Below are 18,868 nucleotides of genomic sequence, written 5' to 3'. Positions count from 1 at the left end.
CTAACAGTGTCAATATGCATTATCTCACCCCTTCTAATGTACTAGGAGCTCCTTGTGAGCCTGGGTATTGTAAAAACATAAACAACTAAACTGCAGTTTCCCATTTTTGAACCTCTGGTTTGAGTTTTCATCACATTCGGGTTTTGAAACCAGACTCTCAATCTTTTTTTCCATAAAAACAAACAACTGAACTGCACTTTTCCATGTTTGGTCTTCAAGTTTGAAATTTCTTCACATTCGGGTTTGAGCAGATTCAGCATTCGGTAGTTTGGTAGGTAGGTAGGTGGGTACAAAATGTAAAAATCATTACAGGTGGTAAGTCATAAATACAAACAGAATGCCTTTTTCGCTAGCATGTATCTTCAGAGAGATTGTAGCAGTTACAGTTTGACGTCATTACATATACATTATGCCATTACAGTTGGGACAGTGGTTGAGTGGCTGACCTTGTGTGCTGGTGATTAGGTGTACTTTAGTAAGAAAGTGTAATCCCAAACATGACATGTGAAAACTAAACTATATTTCAATGCATAAGATAGAAAAATATATTGATAGTGATAGGAAGTCTATCACAGACAAAACTCAATGTCTGTTTTGTTGATGCCTATGTGTTTGCCTGCCTGTCTGCTAATGACAATATGCAGTGCAGAACTTCACTCACTGACCCCAGGCAATTTGAACTAAACACCTATCAGGCTATACACCATAAACAAAATACACTGCTTTCTGTCTCTGTCACATTATGCAAATACATAGTTGCACATTTGATGCGTGATTGTATGCTTATAATTTTATTTGTTTTTGTTTGTTTTTTTATGCATATTTTATGTCATGAACAAGTGATAATTGTGTTTCGATTATGTTTGAGTTTTTTGGTTGCCCGTGACCTTTAAAAGACATTAAAAGTACTAGATAATTTTGATAAATGGTTTGTGAAAAGATAAATATTTTATCATTGGTAGTTTAGATGAATAACTGAAATGGTTAGTGACTGTACCTAGTCCTTTTGAAGGGGTGAGATAATGTATATTGATGCTATTTGTCATAATTCTGAATCTTCAGGATTCAAATGCTGAAACCTGAATATTAAGAAAAGTCAAACTTGAGGTTCAAATATGGAAAACTGCAGTTTAGTTGTTTATGTTTTTAATGTACCCAGAATCACAAGGATCACCTGGTACATTAAAAGGGGTGAAATAATGTATATTGACACTGTTCATCAGAATTCGAATCAGATTAATATCGAATCAGATTATGCATGCGTAAGTGCCTGTCTCCCTGCCTACCTACCTACCGTCCTACCGTTTTGCGGATTTGTATTCTCCAAAAACGACAAGAGTGAAAAAATTTAAAAAGCGCTAGTCAAAGAACAATTCGTTTTAAGTGCTAAATGTGTTTTACTTTGAACACATAACACTTATTCCCCCACCCCAAACATTATGTGTTTAGGTCACAATACTAATGTAAAAAGTTCAAATAGTTAGTTAATGAAACATTGCATGAAATTGACTTCGAACTTTATTTCAAGTAAGCCATATAGAGTTATGTCCCTTGGACCACTATTGGCGAGTAAGTTATGCACAACTTGTGATTAAGACCAGTTCACAGACAACATTTTGTGTGACAGTTGTCAATGTCTGGAGGAATTGTTCCAGTTATCAATTTCAGGCAAGTCATAAGAGACAGTAAATCTTTTATTGCATCAATAGGAAGCTAAACTGAGTGCTTATATCCCAAAATGTATAACGCAGGCCAAAGTGTTGTTTGGAAATGTGTGATAGTGTAACAATTGAGTGTCATATATTGAAGTCTGTCAGGTAGGATGTTGGACAGTTGGACAGCTGTACCTAGACAACAACATGAGCACAACTTTGTCGCAGTTGCTGGATGGTTTGTAGACTCGTGTTGGTTCATGGGACATTGGTTCTGTTGTAGATTGTGGGAAATCTCCTCTACTATCGGTACCTCAATTCCGCCATTGTGGCCCCTGACGCCTTTGACATCATCACAGTTGGCGCAGATAAAGCTTTAACCAACGACCAAAGGAGAAATCTGGGATCAATTGCCAAAATCTTGCAGTTTGCTGCATCCAATAAAGGGGTAACACTCTCAGTTTTTTTGTATTGCGAGTTGCTGAAATGAGATTAGTTGATAACTCTGTACCACAGCTCACACAGACATACTTCTGTGGTTCACCTACAGTTTTGTTTTACAAATATTGATGTTGTTAGCTGCCCTTAGGTGAAGGTGAGACTGCCATGTATGTCAGGATGTTGATGTCAGAATGCTTCCCTTTCCAGTTCGGAGGCGAGAGTTCCTACTTGGCCAGTATGAATGACTACATCAGGGTGGCACATGATAAGTTTAAGTGAGTCGTTCGTTTATTTAGTAGCAGAACAATCAGGTGTTGTAAGTTCACAATATTGGCATATCTGCTGGACTAAGAAAGATTTGTGGATACTTTAGTAACCTTGAATCAGTATTTCTGTTTCAGTGCTGGAAAGCTTGTACAGAACATCATAGCTTTGATATGCTTAGCCTCAGATGCTGATGGCATAAATAAAAGGGTATATTAAACATCGAACACAGTATAATAATGCTATCATATTTTATTTACATTTGAAAGTATTCATGTAAATTTGTCTTCCAAAGCCTTGTTAGTTTAATGAGCTGCTGGTTGTTGCAGGAAGTACTGTCTGGCGGCCTGTGATGTAGAGGAGCCAGAGGTCAAGTTCAACATCGACCAGTACACAGACGTCACCATGATCACCAAACCTGTTGTTTACATCTCGGTGCAGGAGATTGTCGACACACATCAGGTGAGATGTCACCAAGTACTCATATCTGTGGAGAACATCATAATTGACTTTACCTTGATATTTGAATTCATACAGATACATGTAATATGCTAATCAAACAGAAAATCATCACAAGTAAGGAGAGCGTGAGTATTTGACCTTAAACCATCTGCATCTGTCAGTCACATTTCATATGTCACAGGAAGTTGGCAACAAGTTTGACTTGGACGGAAATTGATGGTAGTGCTCTTTTCCAGTGCAGAATTGGTCTGGTGGTGTGCTGGTGCCTTTTGGTAGTGATGGAATTCAGAAGAAAATATTTTTTTCATATTCATGGAAACATGTTTCAGTTATACTGAAATTGGTAGATGTAATCCTTTCAGGAGCAGAACTTTGAAAACCTTTCATTACTCTCCTTCCACTTATCTATACACACCTAAACTTTTGACATAACTTGTAGACATATTCATGAAGGAGAATTTGCTACTGTGGGGGATATTGATGACTTTGTCTTCTTGTTGTGTTGTTACAGCTGCTGCTTCAACACCAGGATGCCATTGCCCCCGAACACCAGGATGTGCTGCATGAACTCCTGGAGGATCTAGGCGAGGTGCCCACCATCGATGAATTGCTGGGTGAGTGGAGAGAACTGGTCTAGTCAGTATACAGCAGCTCTGTTCAGTGGCGATGTTGTGTGGCGGACTAAATAATAGGATGTCACTTAACTGAGTCTTGAAAAGAAAACTGTTTCCATGTAGTGATCTGAATTAGTATTGTTTTCATGAACAAAACAGTTTGCATTTTTAACTTGAGAACAGTTAGAAAGATACAAACCCCTTGGTCAGGAACTGTCATTTCACATGATGACATTTCCAGGCATTTTTTCTTTGAAAATGCAATATGTAATATGGGATACACATGAAATATATATGACTTGGTTATCAATGATATGACATGGACATATGATGATCCTCTTCAGGCACAGAGTTGACGGGAGACGAGGCGACAAACGACGACTTACGTGCCCAGTTGTCCAAGACAGAGTTGTCCATGACATTGTCCAGCAAGTTTGATGTTCAGCACGACGACAAAGCAGACATGAAAACACTCCTGATAAGGTACAATATCTGCTCATGTCTTTCTGTCTAATCACTATCCTGAATACTACCCTTCCAGGTTTGAATATTATTCCATGTTGCATATCTTGCTTTGTTGAAAAACATTCAAATTCAGATAAAAATGCTCGTTTTCGGAAAAAATCTTTAAGGCCAGACCAATGTTATTTCTTGTTTTACGGATCCACCTACCGTACTTTTTCAAGAATCAGAAAAAAAAAAATAATTAATTTTCCCCGTTCAAAAAATAAAATCCTAATGTTTTCATTGGCTAAAAATGTAACCTCACAAGAACATACTTTTTAGGTTGTTTTTGACTCATACTCACTTCATAAATTGCCAAAAGTAAAATACTTTTTAGTATTTAGAAGGAATATTACTTTGATTGGAAATTTTATTTTTATTTATTTTCCCGCCTGCCTTCAGGTTTTCAGAGGACAAATATCTGTAAAACAAGAAATAAAATTGGTCTGGCCTAATGTTTGATATTTTTAACTTACCTTACCATAGGTCTTATGCATATTACCTCTAGCTTCGCTAAACGAGATCAGACAGTCGTTGATTCGCCATCCCCTCGATGGCTACCTCATGTAATCTACGAATGTAGTCACGGAAGTGACGTGATCTCTCCACTCGCGCGAGAGCGCAGAATCCAAAATTCACTTTTACCTTTAGCGTTCGTGCGAACGGACGTGTTGGTTTGCTGTTTTTTCTACTATGTGTAGTTTCAATAAAGTTGCTACTCCTTGGTAGGTATGGTTTGTATCCCCTCATTTTGTATTAAAGTCAAGTCATACAAGCATTTAATGTGCTTACCTTGCTACCTCGTGTTGTTCTTTTCTCACTCAGGCATGGCCTGCGTATGTGAGAACGGCATGGCGTCCATGGGGGTAGTACATCTTGTTGATTGTTTGCCCGTCATGTTTCTGCCCATGCATGGTCATTTTCACTTGTGTTTTCGGTATTTTTCATACCATTTTCTGCCATGAATTTCAGCGTAGCGAAGGCAGCCATTGTGGTTGTTGTTTTTCGCTGCCCCGCACTTATGGGTGTGTCTATTTTTTACGTAGGGGTGTAACTACTTTCTACATTTTTATGTAGGGGGTTTTTCTCCTAGTATTGTATCAACATGTCGTCAAGTCTTGGTTTCTTGTCTGTTACAGTTTCTGTGTATGACTCGACACTTTTGTACTGTCTGCAAGGGGCAGAAGTCAGCCAAGGACCCACATCCCTGGTGTCCGGATTGTGCGTCCGCTGTTTGCTCCATCGATAATCGGTGCCTACACTGTCAAGCGTTATCTCTCGCCGATTTCAAGACCTTTTTGGCGGTTTGGAGGAAACGTTTTACACAACGTAAGAGAAGAATGTCGTCGCCAGCGTCTTCCTTGGGATCTTTACCTGACGACCAGGATCTACCACCGCCTTCAGTACCAGTATCAACGCCTAGTGTGGGGCGCTCATCTATTACGCCGGCGCGCTCCTCTCCAGAGCCTACGCATTTGGACGCCTTTGTAGACTTATCTCACCCAGATGCCTTATCCCATCCTGAAGTTCAGAGGCTTCTGCGATCTCTCTTGACACCGGGCGCTGCTGTACGCCCTACCTCGTCGTCTACATCTTTACCAACGACAGCGCCTAGACTTACGCCATCGCCGTTGCCTGTACCAGCGCCTCTGCCTGTCCTGGCGCCACTGCCTGTCCCGGCGCCTTTGTTTACATCAGCACCGGTGTTTTCATCAGCGCTTATTCCGACGCCAGCGCCTGTACCAACGCCAGAGCCAGTGTTGTTGCCGGACCCTGCTCCTATGCCTACTTCTTATCGGATCCCCAGAGAGTCTCATACGCTGACTAAAGAAGAAATGTTACATCGCCAGTTGGATGAAGAGCGCGCTCGTCGTTTAGAGGCTGAGCGCTCCCGGCGCAGATCTCGTTCTAGGTCCCCGAGGGGTCGGCACTCTCGTTCTCCACACCGTAGCCGGCGCCGGCGCTCCCGGTCTGTTTCCCGCTCTCCAAGGCGCTCCTTAGAGGAAGACTCACGTACCAGAAGTAGACGTAGAGTGCGATCTCGGTCAAGATCACCACAGCGTCTCTCTAGATCCCAGCGTTCGCGATCGCCGGAACCACTGCGGACTTCCTGCAAGGAATTGAACTCTAAGAACTCTCGGCGCTTGTGTCAGCCACCTCCGCTGCAGCCTTGGATTTGTCAGAGGATAATGCCTCGAGGGTGGATCATTTAACTACCATTTTTGCTTGGCAAGGCAGAGTACTCCATGACCTGCTTGGACATTTACGCGCGGCGCTAGCCATGACTACTACTATGCGCCGATCTGGATTTTTAGATGCTTGTTCTTGGCAAGAGGAATTTAAACGACAACTACTTCGTGCACCATTTACGTCTAAGTTCCTCTTTGATGAAAAGATACCAACGGTGTATAAACAACATGCCGAACTCACTAACACGGAAGTGGCGCTGTCAACCTTCGAGGCCTTGGGCTCTGCATTTCGTGGCCGAGCCAGGGGTAATGCCAAGAAAAGATATGTACCCAGGAGAGAGTCTATCCGTTCCTCGTTTGGGAGGGGACGAGGTCGTACCAAGGACTCAGATGTCCAGCGCAAGCCTCGAGAACGCGGCAGGGATGCCCCATCTACGTCCGGTCGAGGTAGGGGCAAGCGTCCCTACTCCGGCCGCTGAAGCCATGGACTACTACGACTGGGACCTCCCACCCCCAGTCGTACCAGTTCATCCGACCCCTGTAGGTGGGAGACTAGGGATCTTCTGGGCCAACTGGACATTCCTGGAAGACCCGTTTGTTTGCAAGATCCTGAGAGCCGGCTACAAGCTACCACTAGCCAGAGCTCCGCCGTTGACTACCACTCCCCTGTCACGAGTGTACTCAATAGATCAACAGGTACTTATACTAGAGAACATCAACATTTTATTAACAAAACGTGCTATAGAGATAGTGTCAGAACCCCATCACTCCCCGGGGTTCTATTCACCCATCTTCCTGATACCCAAGAAAGGTTCCACCAAAATGCGGATGATTCACAACATGGCGACTTTCAACAGCCTGTATTTAGCCGAGCCCCCGCATTTCCGAATGACGTCACTGGATCAGATCCGAGCCAAGTTGTCACCCGGAGCTTGGATGGCCAGCCTAGATTTACAGGATGCTTACCTGCACGTTCCTATATTCCCGCGCCACAGGAAGTTCCTGCGTTTCATATTCAACGGAGTACACTACCAGTGGCGAGTGCTGCCGTTTGGAATTTCTACGGCCCCGTGGCTTTTCACTCGGGTCACACTGCCTGTCACCCGGTTTCTGCACCTCCGGGGGATAGACTTCGATCCTTACATCGACGATTGTTTTCTAAATCACTGCAATCCTCAGTTGCTACGCAAACAACTGGACTTCTCCACACGCCTACTTCAGCAGTTGGGGTGGATTATCAATATCGAGAAGTCGCAACTGGAACCAACGCAGGAGTTAACTTTCATTGGGGGGTTGTTCCTGACTCGGCTCAATCTGGTCAGGGTCCCTCCCGATCGATGGCAGAAGATTCTCGCCTTTACGGATCGAGCTCTGTCCCTACCTCTCACCCTCAGAGAATGGCAGTCTCTGTTGGGCTTGTTGACGTCGGCGCAAGACCTCACCCTCAGAGGACGGCTTATGCTGCGCCCACTACAGAGGTTCCTATTACCATTCATTCTGGAGAACGACCTCCAGTCATCATTTCTTCTACCCCCGCACCTGCATCAGTACCTCAGGTGGTGGACGGTAGAGTGGAACGTCTGCGCCGGTGTTTGTTTGACAAGCTTCAACCACGACCACGAATTGTTTGTAGACGCATCCCTCTTGGGATGGGGCGCTCACTTGAACGGCCAGACAACCTCAGGGCTGTGGTCAGACGCCGAAAGGGAGTGGCATATCAACAACCTGGAGATGCAGGCAGTCATCCTAGCGGTCCGCCACTGGCTACCGGTTCTAACAGACTCCAGACTCCTGGTAGCGTCCGACAATTCCACGGTCGTGTGGGTGATTCACAATCAGGGTACAACCAGATCCAAACAACTTCTGGACCAGATGTTCCTGTTAGCGGATCTGGTAGACAGCAACGGCATCGTGATCGCGGCTCGTCACATTCCCGGCTGCAAAAACATTCTGGCAGACGCCCTGTCGCGCCCCGGCAAACCATCCCCGACGGAGTGGATGCTTCATCCGGACGCATTTCACCAGATTTGCTGGCAACACGGGAGACCACTGGTAGATCTTTTTGCCACCAGTTTCAATCACCAGTTACCAACGTACGTATCTCCCGTGCCGGATCCACAGGCGTGGGCAGTCGACGCGATGTCTCTGTCATGGGAAGGCCTGGACGCATATGCGTTCCCTCCTCCAGTGCTTCTCTCGGACGTAATCGCCAAGATCAGACTGACGCAGAACCTCCGACTGCTTTTGGTCGCGCCTTGGTGGCCAGCCAGGTCGTGGTTTCCCGATCTTCGACGGCTCGCCAACGGAGACCCTTACAAACTTCCAGGGTGGTTGCATCTGCTTCGACATCCACACAGTCGACAGCTGCATCCGGATCCACTGCGATTCCATCTTCACGCATGGGTCATCTGCAGAGGGCATTAAAGGCTAAGGGCTACTCTGCGCACGTGGCGAACGTTATAGCTCGCGCGCATAGAGTTTCTACCCGCTCTTTATATGACGACAAATGGCGCTCTTTTGAGAATTTTTGCGCAGGAAGATCTCAAGATCCCATGGCAGCATCTCCTCAGTTTGTGGCACAGTTCCTTCTCTATCTACGGAACTCTAGACATCTCAAAGGCAGTACCTTAGGCACCTATTTGTCAGCTTTGAATTCTGTCCTTGCTATCAAGTCAGATACACAGATCTCCAAGATACCGGAACTTATTGCGCTTCTCAAAGCTTTCAAGCTGGAAGACCAGAAGGCCAAGTTCCGTCCTCCAGCTTGGGATCTTAATGTTGTCCTTCAACATCTCAGAGGGCCGCCGTACGAGCCATTAGAGGAAGCCTCCTTTGAACATCTTTCCAAGAAGACGGTTTTCTTACTATCATTGGCAACAGCGGCTAGAGTCAGTGAGATCCATGCTCTGGACGTTACTCAGATCCGATTTGAATAGTCAAGACACGGACGTGTTCATTTGGGTTTGCTTTGGGATTTTGTGGCTAAGAACCAGCTTCCCGGGCAGCCTAACAGGCTATTTTCCATCCCTCCTTTGTCTACGATCCTGGGTCATCATGACGTGGAGGAGGAGCTGTTATGTCCAGTCAGGGCTCTCAGATGCTATATTAAAAGGTCAGCCTCTAGGAGACGATCCCGCAAAAGATTATTCATTCCCTTTGCCGTGTCCTGCAAAGGCGAAGTAAACAGAAATACTATTGCCCTCTGGCTCAGATCGACTATCCTGGCGGCCTATGACGACAAGCACCTGCCTCATCCGGTAGCAAGTAACCCGCACGAGATCAGGGCCTTGGCGTCTACAATGGCCCTCCATCGGAACTGCACAGTACCGCAGATCATGGAGGGCTGTTTCTGGAGGTCATCAACTGTCTTCGCATCCCACTACTTGAGGGACTTGGCAGTTGAAGACGTGGAGGGGTTACAGTCATTTGGTCCATTGGTGGTTGCTCAGCAACTTACCCGACCATCCGCCCATTAGGTAACTACACTTCTACTTACCGTTGGTCTTAAGATTAACCTCACCCCCCGGGTGCGTCGGTTTTTCTTTGGAGTTCTATTGGGTTACTCTTTGTCCTGTTCCAGGTATTATCCTGAGACCGTTGACATTGGTTTTCCCGAGTTCTCCTGATGCATGTGCACTGTTTGCTGAGGGATGGTCCTCCGGAGTCCACACCACCATCCATCTGTCGAAGCCATATGCATAAGACCTATGGTAAGGTAAGTTAAAAATTTATTAAAATCTAAATATTTTAGATATTTAAATACTTACCTTACCATAGGGCGGTGACTCCCTCCCAACGCTGGATGCTCCTCCCCACTTTGGACTCTTCGGACCTTCTGGCTGACGGTAAAAGTGAATTTTGGATTCTGCGCTCTCGCGCGAGTGGAGAGATCACGTCACTTCCGTGACTACATTCGTAGATTACATGAGGTAGCCATCGAGGGGATGGCGAATCAACGACTGTCTGATCTCGTTTAGCGAAGCTAGAGGTAATATGCATAAGACCTATGGTAAGGTAAGTATTTAAATATCTAAAATATTTAGATTTTAATAATAATTTGTTTTCGAATAAAGAAAATGAAATCATCTTGGGATACAGTTCAGTATGTTCAGTATGTTCAGTATGAGTTACAACAACTCTACTATGTAGAGTCTTTGAATAACATTTAGAGATGATGCACGTAAAGGTGAGAATTTGTGGATGTCATCTTCTTTATATAACTATACTATGTACGTGTGTCAGTCACCAGAAGTTGAATGTTAACAACTCTCTAGAAATACACAAGCTACTCCTGTTGATAAAGCATCTCTTATAGTTTTTCTTTTTATGTCTGGACTCCTGTTGTGTGAAATGCCATCATTGTGGAGTAAGAAACAACTGATTTTGTAGTCCAGTTTCTGTCAGTATGTGATACATGTTAGTCATCAAGCTGATTTTATCCATAGGAGCCCAAAACCAAATAGTAAACTAAACTGGGTTTATGTTGAACACGCTGATAATGAATGAACTGGCATATACATCAAACTGTATTTGATGTTGTCCAGGGTGACATGCGAAATATTTGAGTTTTAATGTGGTTAACAAACCGCAGGCATTTCAAATTATAGGAGTGATCCCTTTGAATTCGTCATAACCTTTGTTCACAGATCACAGAATTGTAATGATGGCTGCAAATGCTGTCATCACTAAGGCTTGATGGCCGAGGGCACAGTAAGCAGGCATTGCAGAGCCAGGGGGGAATAACCTATGTATACATTCTGTTGTTGTCTTTCAGGACAAAGCGCATGATTGTTGACGTGATAGCATGTCAGCCAGGTGACGACCTCATTCAGGTGCTGGATATCCCATCCAGTGAAACACAGGTACTGATTGTGTAGTCCAACCTTTCATTTCATTTGTTGATATTTTTAACAGTAAAATGGTTTCTCTGTTGCAAGATTGGTTGCACGACATAATGCATTAATCACTCAAGCACTCCTTGATGTGTTGTTACTATAGTGAAGCAGATATGTCATTACCCATAAGGCACTGGTGCTGGTATGTTCTACAGGAGGAAATCCACCAGGCGCTAGTGAAGAAGCGTGAGATGATCGATCGCAAGATGACAGAGAACAAGGAGAAAGGGAAACTAGTTCGCCATGCTTCAATCCTTGGAGACACCAGGTACACTTCTCAAACCTCACTTGACAAATGACTGGAACCTAGGCCATGCACTCATACTATGAATATGGATAAGAGGTTTCAAAATCGTTTGTAACAGTATCCAAAAAAGGAGATATGAAAACTGGGTTAATGAATTTCAAATTTTGTCTTATTTTTCTAGACTCAGTTTGATATCGTGTGGACCAATGGTATATTTTTTAAGCTTTTGTGGCCTTGTAGCACCTGTTGCTAGGGATTGTCTGATATAGTATCCTGTGATATCTTGTTAGAGTATCTGATAAGTACCCTCATATCAAGTGTCCACCAGTCTCTAATTTCTGCTGTGTCTGATCTTGTACCTTGTGTCTGATGTAGTGTCCACCAGCCGCTGATGTCTGTAGTTTCTGATCTTGTACCTTGTGTCTGATGTAGTGTCCACCAGCCTCTGATATCTGTAGTTTCTGATCTTATACCTTGTGTATGATCATGTGTCCACCAGGCTCTGATATCTGTAGTGCCCGATGTAGTGCCCGACGTAGTGCCCCATATTGTTTGTAGTATCTTATATTATGCCCTGCAGTCTCTGATCTAAGAACTGCCATTTGCAGATTGCCGCTAGAGAACATGAAGGGAAAGATCAAGAAGAATTTACAGACTCTAGAAATAGCAGGGATGGTATCCAAGAAGAACAAATACCAGGAACTGACCAACTCCATCGTACAGGTATGTCACTTGTAGAGTAAACTGCAAAAGCTTAGGGTAATGTTGTGTTTGCCCGGAACACACACTCTGAACAAAATTTATCAGTCATAAAACAAGTGACTGAGAGCAGTGGGGAATAAATATTTCTCATTTGTTTACTGTCATGACAGGCAGCACAATGCATGTTTTCAGGATATTCGCAACCAGAGGCGGTATCGCAACAACAGGAAGCAGGAACTCATGCGACTCAGGACGACATGCAAGAGTTTAGCAAACAAACGATCATTCTATGAATCCCAGATTGACTACTACAACCAGTATGTGAAGACTTGTCTTGCTAACCTGCAGCAGAAAGCCAAGTGAGTGATGATTCAAGTCTTACACCATTGCCACATTTCTTCTTGACATGTCACTGTATTAGAGTGAGTGAGTGAGTGAGTTTAGTATTACACAACGAACAGTAACATTTCAGCTATTACCTGGCGGCGGGACTATAAATAATCAAATCCGAGTCAGACAATCCATTGATCAACAGCATGAGCATCAATCTACTCAACTGGTGTACAATGACGTGTCAACCATGTCAGTGTGTCTGTCCACCTGGTCCTGCCTGGACCTTCAGGGGTCTGTGTGTTAGAAGGAATGATTTAAGTGGTCCTGGCCGTTAGGGTCACACGTCTTCTTTGTGGTTTCTTACACCAGGCATGTGTTTTATGTGGTGGTCAGTGACCTATGTTCAACATGTATCAACAAATGTCTTTTATTTGGTGATCAGTGACTTGCGATCATCATGTGTCATTAAATGTTTCAGGAAGCACAAGAAACCAGGATTGTTCCGGAAACAGGCAGACAACCAGAAGGTTCATGGGTCAGTGACATACAGCGGGGCACGGCTCTATGAGAAGGGTGTCATCCTGGAGATACAGGGCCTTCCACAGAATCAGTGAGTGTACCAACAAATTTCTACTTTTAAGTAAATTCTATACAAATCTGTATACTGAGTAGGGAATAATTCTAGAAATGCTGTATAGTATATATCTATTTATTTTAAGCAACATTCTTATCCATAGTTGCTATCGACAGTGTTAGGCAGAAACATCTGGTGGTTTGGTGGTTGTTAGGCTTATTGGGACATGTTTTAGTTAATACAAGTTAATGGGCTCCAATGTATGTAGTCCATATAGCAAGTACCTTGGAGTGGATATTGTTGTCATGCATTGTACATGCTCTGAGAATGTTGTTTTGTTCACTGCTTGTCATGTCATGGCATGTCATGGCAGAAGATCATCTGCTGATGGTTATATCATCTGCTGATGCTTTCTGTGCAGATTCAAAAACGTGTTGTTTGAAATCGCCTCAACAGACGACCCTGGTGTGTTTGAGGTGAACGCCAAGTTCATGGGTGTCCAAATGGATAAGGTGGAACTTGTCTTCCAGGTGAGTTGAAACCTGTAGATACCAGCTCCGGACTCACAGAAGAAGTCAGTATTAAGTATGAAACTGTATGGGGGTCCTGTTACAAAGATTCCTGACATCATACTTTCCCTTTATGTCTCACCCAGCACGAGTGGAAGCTTAGTTTCATAATGCATCAGTTAATGAACATCATTGGTCTAATGATCTGTAGCCACGGTTTTATCAGATTGTATCCTTAAATTTAACTGGTATTGTTCTCATGAAACTTTAAGCTTTCAGAGTTGCAAAGAGAGATTACCTCATGTACTATCACTATTTATTTTGTCAATCCTGGCTGGATGCAAGCAGTGAGTAATTGTCAGCTGCCTTTCTTTCAGGACCTGTTACAGCTGCAGTACGAGGGTGTTGCAGTCATGGTGATGTTCGGCAAGGCCAAGATCAACGTCAATCTCCTCATCTTCCTCCTCAACAGGAAGTTCTACGGCAAACAGCTGGGGAAATAGTCCCATGTTACATGCAAAAACTCGTTCACCATCAACAAAACTTATTTCATTGTGATCATCCCCTGGAGAAAGGAATTCATTAGGCAGTACACAGAATTATGGAAAAGGTTGATTTTGTGATAGTGGAGTATTCGTAAACAAACTGATTTTTCAAGCTGAACGAAGTGTAAAAACAATGTCTTTCAAGGATCAGGAGCTGTGAAATTGTCACTGGTGTCAAAGAAAACTCACTGTTTCTCCATGAGGCAGATTTATAAGGAGTGACTTTGAGCAGTTCATCAAGTATCGTTACCTGTTTCTGTATATTACGCCATGTAGCAACACATATTGTATATCTTGTCCTGTGTTCTGACCTGCCAGTCATAGCACCAATAGTTTGTTATCATGCATTTGTTAGCTCTGTTGATATATTGCACGCAATGTAGATAACCATTAGTTCCCAGTGACTAGAACATATACATATATATTCCTGTTCTTTTATTGCCTGCTAAATTATGAAATATATATTATTAGTATCAAAACACTGCTTTTAATATTGACTTGTTCCCCCTTTTTGTATATGATGTTTCTAGTGCAATACTTCTTTCAACTGTCCACTGTCTGCTAGCTGCTGACCACAGGTCAAGTAGTTCTGCTTCTCTTTAATCTGTTTCTTGGAGGCATCTCCCCTGACTGGCTGCTAACTTGTGATCAGAAAGGACCGGTACGGCTGCAGTCTTCTAGAGTTATCTTCCTTGATCTGAGCAGTCCAGTGGCCTGTGGTTGTACATCAAAAGGGCAACTTGAGAACAATGTTGTCGGGTAGAGTGTCTATCAACAGCTTCTCCATTCTCATCTCTCATTCTATCTCTGAACACTGCTTTGGTATTCCATCACCAGTTCATGCTCCTACACCACACAGAAGACCTACATGTTGCATCTCGATCTGTATTGTCTTGCCAGTTCCTGAGTTGTATGTATATCTCCATCTTGTTATATAGCATCATAGAGGTGAAATCTACACTGTTGACATATACAACTTGTGTTATCCAAGAGCAGGGCTATCTCTGGATCTGATTTTATGTCCTTTTGCAACGTTTTACTACATGTCATGTGTTGAATCTCCTATTCTAGTGCTTTAAGTATTTTAAGACAAATGGGACCAAGATTTTACACCATTTTTCCAAATTGATATATTTTGGATGTATATTTTGATAACAAGTTTAGATTGTATTGTGATTTGGAATGGGACCAATATGAAGAGAAAATTTCATGATGACAATTTCCACTGCAGCTTGTGTGCTTGACTTGTTCCTGGAAGGGCATAATGTTACTGTTTGTTGTTAACTGTTTGAAGTAAAGCTCTTTGTTATTTTCTTGAATAAAGATCTTTGCCTTGCAGTAGGTATTGCTAAGTTTGAATTTGGGTGTTTCTTTTCTATTGCCAGTGGTATCGAGCAATCCAGTGAGTTATTGGCATAATACTGAAACATTCTTACCACTAGCCATTGAAAACTTTCAAAACAACCTATAACTTGTTTTGGGTATGTAATACTTACACTTGAATTATTTATAAAGCTTTCAAAAAATTAATATGAAGGTTCTCAGGTTTTGCATTTCTTGGTGTTTAAAACTCTCAGAAATATATCCTTATTTATAAACATCATACTTAAATTTTGGCGACTCAGCTGCACGCATCAATTCTCTAAATGCAGTGCCAGAGAACCAATTTTTTTGTGTATTTTTTAAGCTTGAAGCAGTTGTATATATGACACATGGTGCTATTAGACTAGTGGGTCTGTTGATTCCCAAGAGGCTGGTTCACCAGCAAAGTGTACCAAAAGTGCATAGAAACCCTTGTCCCTTCTGCAGCTGCACTGATACCACTACTGCCTTTGTATATGAGCCATACACAGGATCACGGTCCTGGAATCTCAGCTGGCTGACAGCGCTAGTTCATGTGAGGCTAGCTACCCCACGATATCCTAGATCTCTCTGTTTCCTTCATTATCTGTGTAGTCACTATGTTTATATTATAAGCTATATGTTACTTTAGAAACATGTAGGCTTTATGCATTGGAATTATACTGACGAAAGTTTATTGGCTCATTTGTAATTGATCGGTTCTGTAAACTTAAGCTTAAGTCCGTACTTGTATTTGATAGCCGACTTACCAATGTGTATATGATGGACCAGAGCTGCGTGTGGGACACGATGCCAACAGGACCAATACCTGGACATTGTCAGGTGTATACACTTGAACATAGTTTTGTCTAATATCTACTATTTTTAAGAACATTTGCTATTAGCAGATTTTAGAAATTTGTTTTATATTTCCTTGTCCAATGTTATTTCATTAAGCAATACAGTCAAATGAAATTTTCAAAGAGTTTTTGTTGTTATTATTGTGCATGGATGGTGACAAATGACATGTCAACCTTCCATATCCTGAGAGAACAAGTATACATAAAGTCAGTATGTGACATGAGAATGCATACAGCCATCACATGCCACATCACATAATATCCCTGGATGTATTGAAATAATAAAAGCATATTAAATATCTTATTATAAATGAAAAACTTGGTTAGTGATATTTGAAGAATGAAATCGGTCCAGTTGTAAGTTTTGGGTATTGTTCTACCTGTCTTGTCGACAAGGCTTTTTGTGAGCTACGCAAAGGCATACAGTTTATTTCGGAGGATGTTGTTTCATAGTGGAGACGATTTCAAAAGAAAATATTTGTGATCCCAAACTTTTTCAAATTTTACCTTGTGATTCTGTGCCATTTAATTTGATATAAACCAATTTCTTTTACATTTGTGATTGAACACTCGTTTAGAGTCTTTTCTGTACAACTGTGTGGTAAAATGACACAAGGGATTCCACTGGGACTATTTTATATTCTTAATTGCTGGGAAATGATTTCCTGTCAGCTCACAGAGAAAAGAAAGAATGTTTTTCCAGCCTGGTGCGTAAACAGCAAATATACTGCGTTTGGATTGGTTGATAGCTGATAGTGAAGTAGGCAAGATGGCAACCATTACTGAGGATACCCAGTCTAAGTAAACTTCGTCTCAGTGTATTTCGTTACACTCCACCACTGAGTCTAACAAAACCTAGTAGAAGGTCGCGTCAGGTAACCTTTGAGCAACCAATGACAGTCCAATCAAATGCGAGATTTATTTAATAGATTTAACCAATCAGACGGCTACTATTTAGGGATGGGAGGGACTTTCAAAATATTCAGGTCACCGACACAGATCTCTCCATAAACAAAAATCAGCATATAACACAGTTATTTGACCTGCAGTATATAAGTTTGGTGTTTTCTGATGACATGGTTACCATTAGCTAATATTTCCACAAAATAATGTCCTTGAATATTGCCAAAAACACTATTTTCAGCGACTGTTTACTCACTGTTGTCATGGCTGTACGTACGTCGTGAGCATCACCCAGAAGTGATTGTACGCTAAATAGCATTCAGAATCGTTCGGGTACGAACCTTTTCGAGATAAAAAGTTCATAAGGGATGTGCGAATGTGCACTTTCGCGATTTGGTAAGCTGTGTTCTGATTGGTCAATCTCAAGGTTACCTGACGCGACCTCCCATAAGGTTTTGTTAGACTCTTTGGTGGAGTGTAACGAAAGGTACTGAGGATAAGTTTACTTAGACTGTGAGGATACACAAAAATAATAGTGATGATGTAACAGAGGATCCTTGGAATGATAACCATTGTTTAATATCTGGGAGAGCTATCTTGTTCCACCAGGTCATATTTAATGAATTTTTCTTAAGTAAAATTTAGAAAGTTTCTTTCTACCAGATCTGAGTTTGTAAATGATACTATGGATCAAGTATCTTTCCATCACATGGGGGTATGTTCACTTCACAATGTCATCAATATTGTCACAGAGATAGGTGTGTAATGTGATTTCTTGTGTTTCTTAGGCTCCGGAAAATATGTAAGGTATTGCAGTCATTAGCACTACAATATAAGAAGTGTATTTTACATGTCATGTGTTGCCATGGATCACTTAGAGCATTCAATGAAAATTTGACAGAAAATTTGACCACAATGTCTGAAAGACAAAAGCTGAAACTGTTGAATTCTGAATAACAAACTTAAACCCATTTCTGTTCTTGTTCCTTGATGAAAAGTTATCGTGGACAGTTAGTACAGATAATATGAACAACTGACACGTAGGGAAATATATTTATTTGTGACTGTAAAGACGGCAGGTATCACAGGTAATGCTGGGACTGGCATCATGCATTATCAAGTAATATCAGTGTTCTACTTGGAGGATACATATACTTCATAGAGTCTTTGGAGATCAGCACAAGGCAATAAGTATGTGGACATGAAGTATTTATACATATGAACAATATATCTAACATCTGCTGCCCAGAAACTGACAAGGTAGATACGTTTGTTATTGCCTTACTTGCTAAGGACTGATCATTGCAATAACATGATTACTAACCGACACAACTAGCACATGAATTGGAAGCAAATTTGGCAACACTTAATTGGCAAGCACAATCATCACAACCCAGTTCTATACAGATATCCACAATGATGTGGCAAAATTATTAAAAACACCATGACATTTCCTGGAATTTTCAGGTGGAAAAGTGACATAAATGTTCGAGTTTTCCCCGAACTTATTCTTCTTCCTGTCTGTCTTCAACAGCTGATGGAGTCATCTCTTTCATGTCCTCCTCCTCCTCTTCCTCCTCCTCTGAGATTCCCTCTGACTTCTCCCCCTCTCCATCATCTTTGGTCTTCCCATCAGGAACTGATAACTTTCCGTCTTCGCTGTTCTTGCGCTTCTCTGACATTTTAGTGGTTTGTTTACGTCGCCTTGGCAACCTCCAAGCATTCCACACTCGAATTGTTTTATCCCATGAACATGACACATACTGCAAAATAATGTAGCAAATTATAAACATGGCAGACAAACAAAGGCAGGTCAGTCAATCAGTCAGTCTG

The 18,868-nt window shown here is 42.2% G+C and overlaps 2 protein-coding genes across 3 annotated transcripts in view; one reads left to right on the top strand and one right to left on the bottom strand.

Annotated features, from left to right (window-relative positions):
- Positions 1–16,255, top strand: part of LOC137277392 (ras GTPase-activating-like protein IQGAP1) — a 111,577-nt gene extending 95,322 nt beyond the window's left edge. For both annotated transcript variants that reach the window (XM_067809099.1, XM_067809098.1), the window contains 12 exons: positions 1,936–2,100; positions 2,301–2,368; positions 2,687–2,819; positions 3,331–3,433; positions 3,778–3,916; positions 10,901–10,988; positions 11,177–11,289; positions 11,877–11,991; positions 12,163–12,329; positions 12,782–12,913; positions 13,299–13,407; positions 13,764–16,255. In XM_067809099.1, coding sequence (XP_067665200.1) covers positions 1,936–2,100; positions 2,301–2,368; positions 2,687–2,819; positions 3,331–3,433; positions 3,778–3,916; positions 10,901–10,988; positions 11,177–11,289; positions 11,877–11,991; positions 12,163–12,329; positions 12,782–12,913; positions 13,299–13,407; positions 13,764–13,889 — 1,458 coding nt within the window. In that variant the 3' untranslated portion in view covers positions 13,890–16,255. The remainder of the gene's footprint in view (positions 1–1,935; positions 2,101–2,300; positions 2,369–2,686; positions 2,820–3,330; positions 3,434–3,777; positions 3,917–10,900; positions 10,989–11,176; positions 11,290–11,876; positions 11,992–12,162; positions 12,330–12,781; positions 12,914–13,298; positions 13,408–13,763) is intronic.
- A 1,819-nt stretch (positions 16,256–18,074) lies between these two features.
- Positions 18,075–18,868, bottom strand: part of LOC137279186 (uncharacterized WD repeat-containing protein all2124-like) — a 43,401-nt gene continuing 42,607 nt past the window's right edge. The window contains exon 21 of the mRNA XM_067811674.1: positions 18,075–18,798. Coding sequence (XP_067667775.1) covers positions 18,541–18,798 — 258 coding nt within the window. The 3' untranslated portion in view covers positions 18,075–18,540. The remainder of the gene's footprint in view (positions 18,799–18,868) is intronic.

This window comes from Haliotis asinina, chromosome 3, assembly GCF_037392515.1.
Source record: "Haliotis asinina isolate JCU_RB_2024 chromosome 3, JCU_Hal_asi_v2, whole genome shotgun sequence".
Classification (NCBI taxonomy): domain Eukaryota; kingdom Metazoa; phylum Mollusca; class Gastropoda; order Lepetellida; family Haliotidae; genus Haliotis; species Haliotis asinina.
Note: the sequence above shows the minus strand (reverse complement) of the source record. Positions and strands in the feature narration are given on the sequence as shown.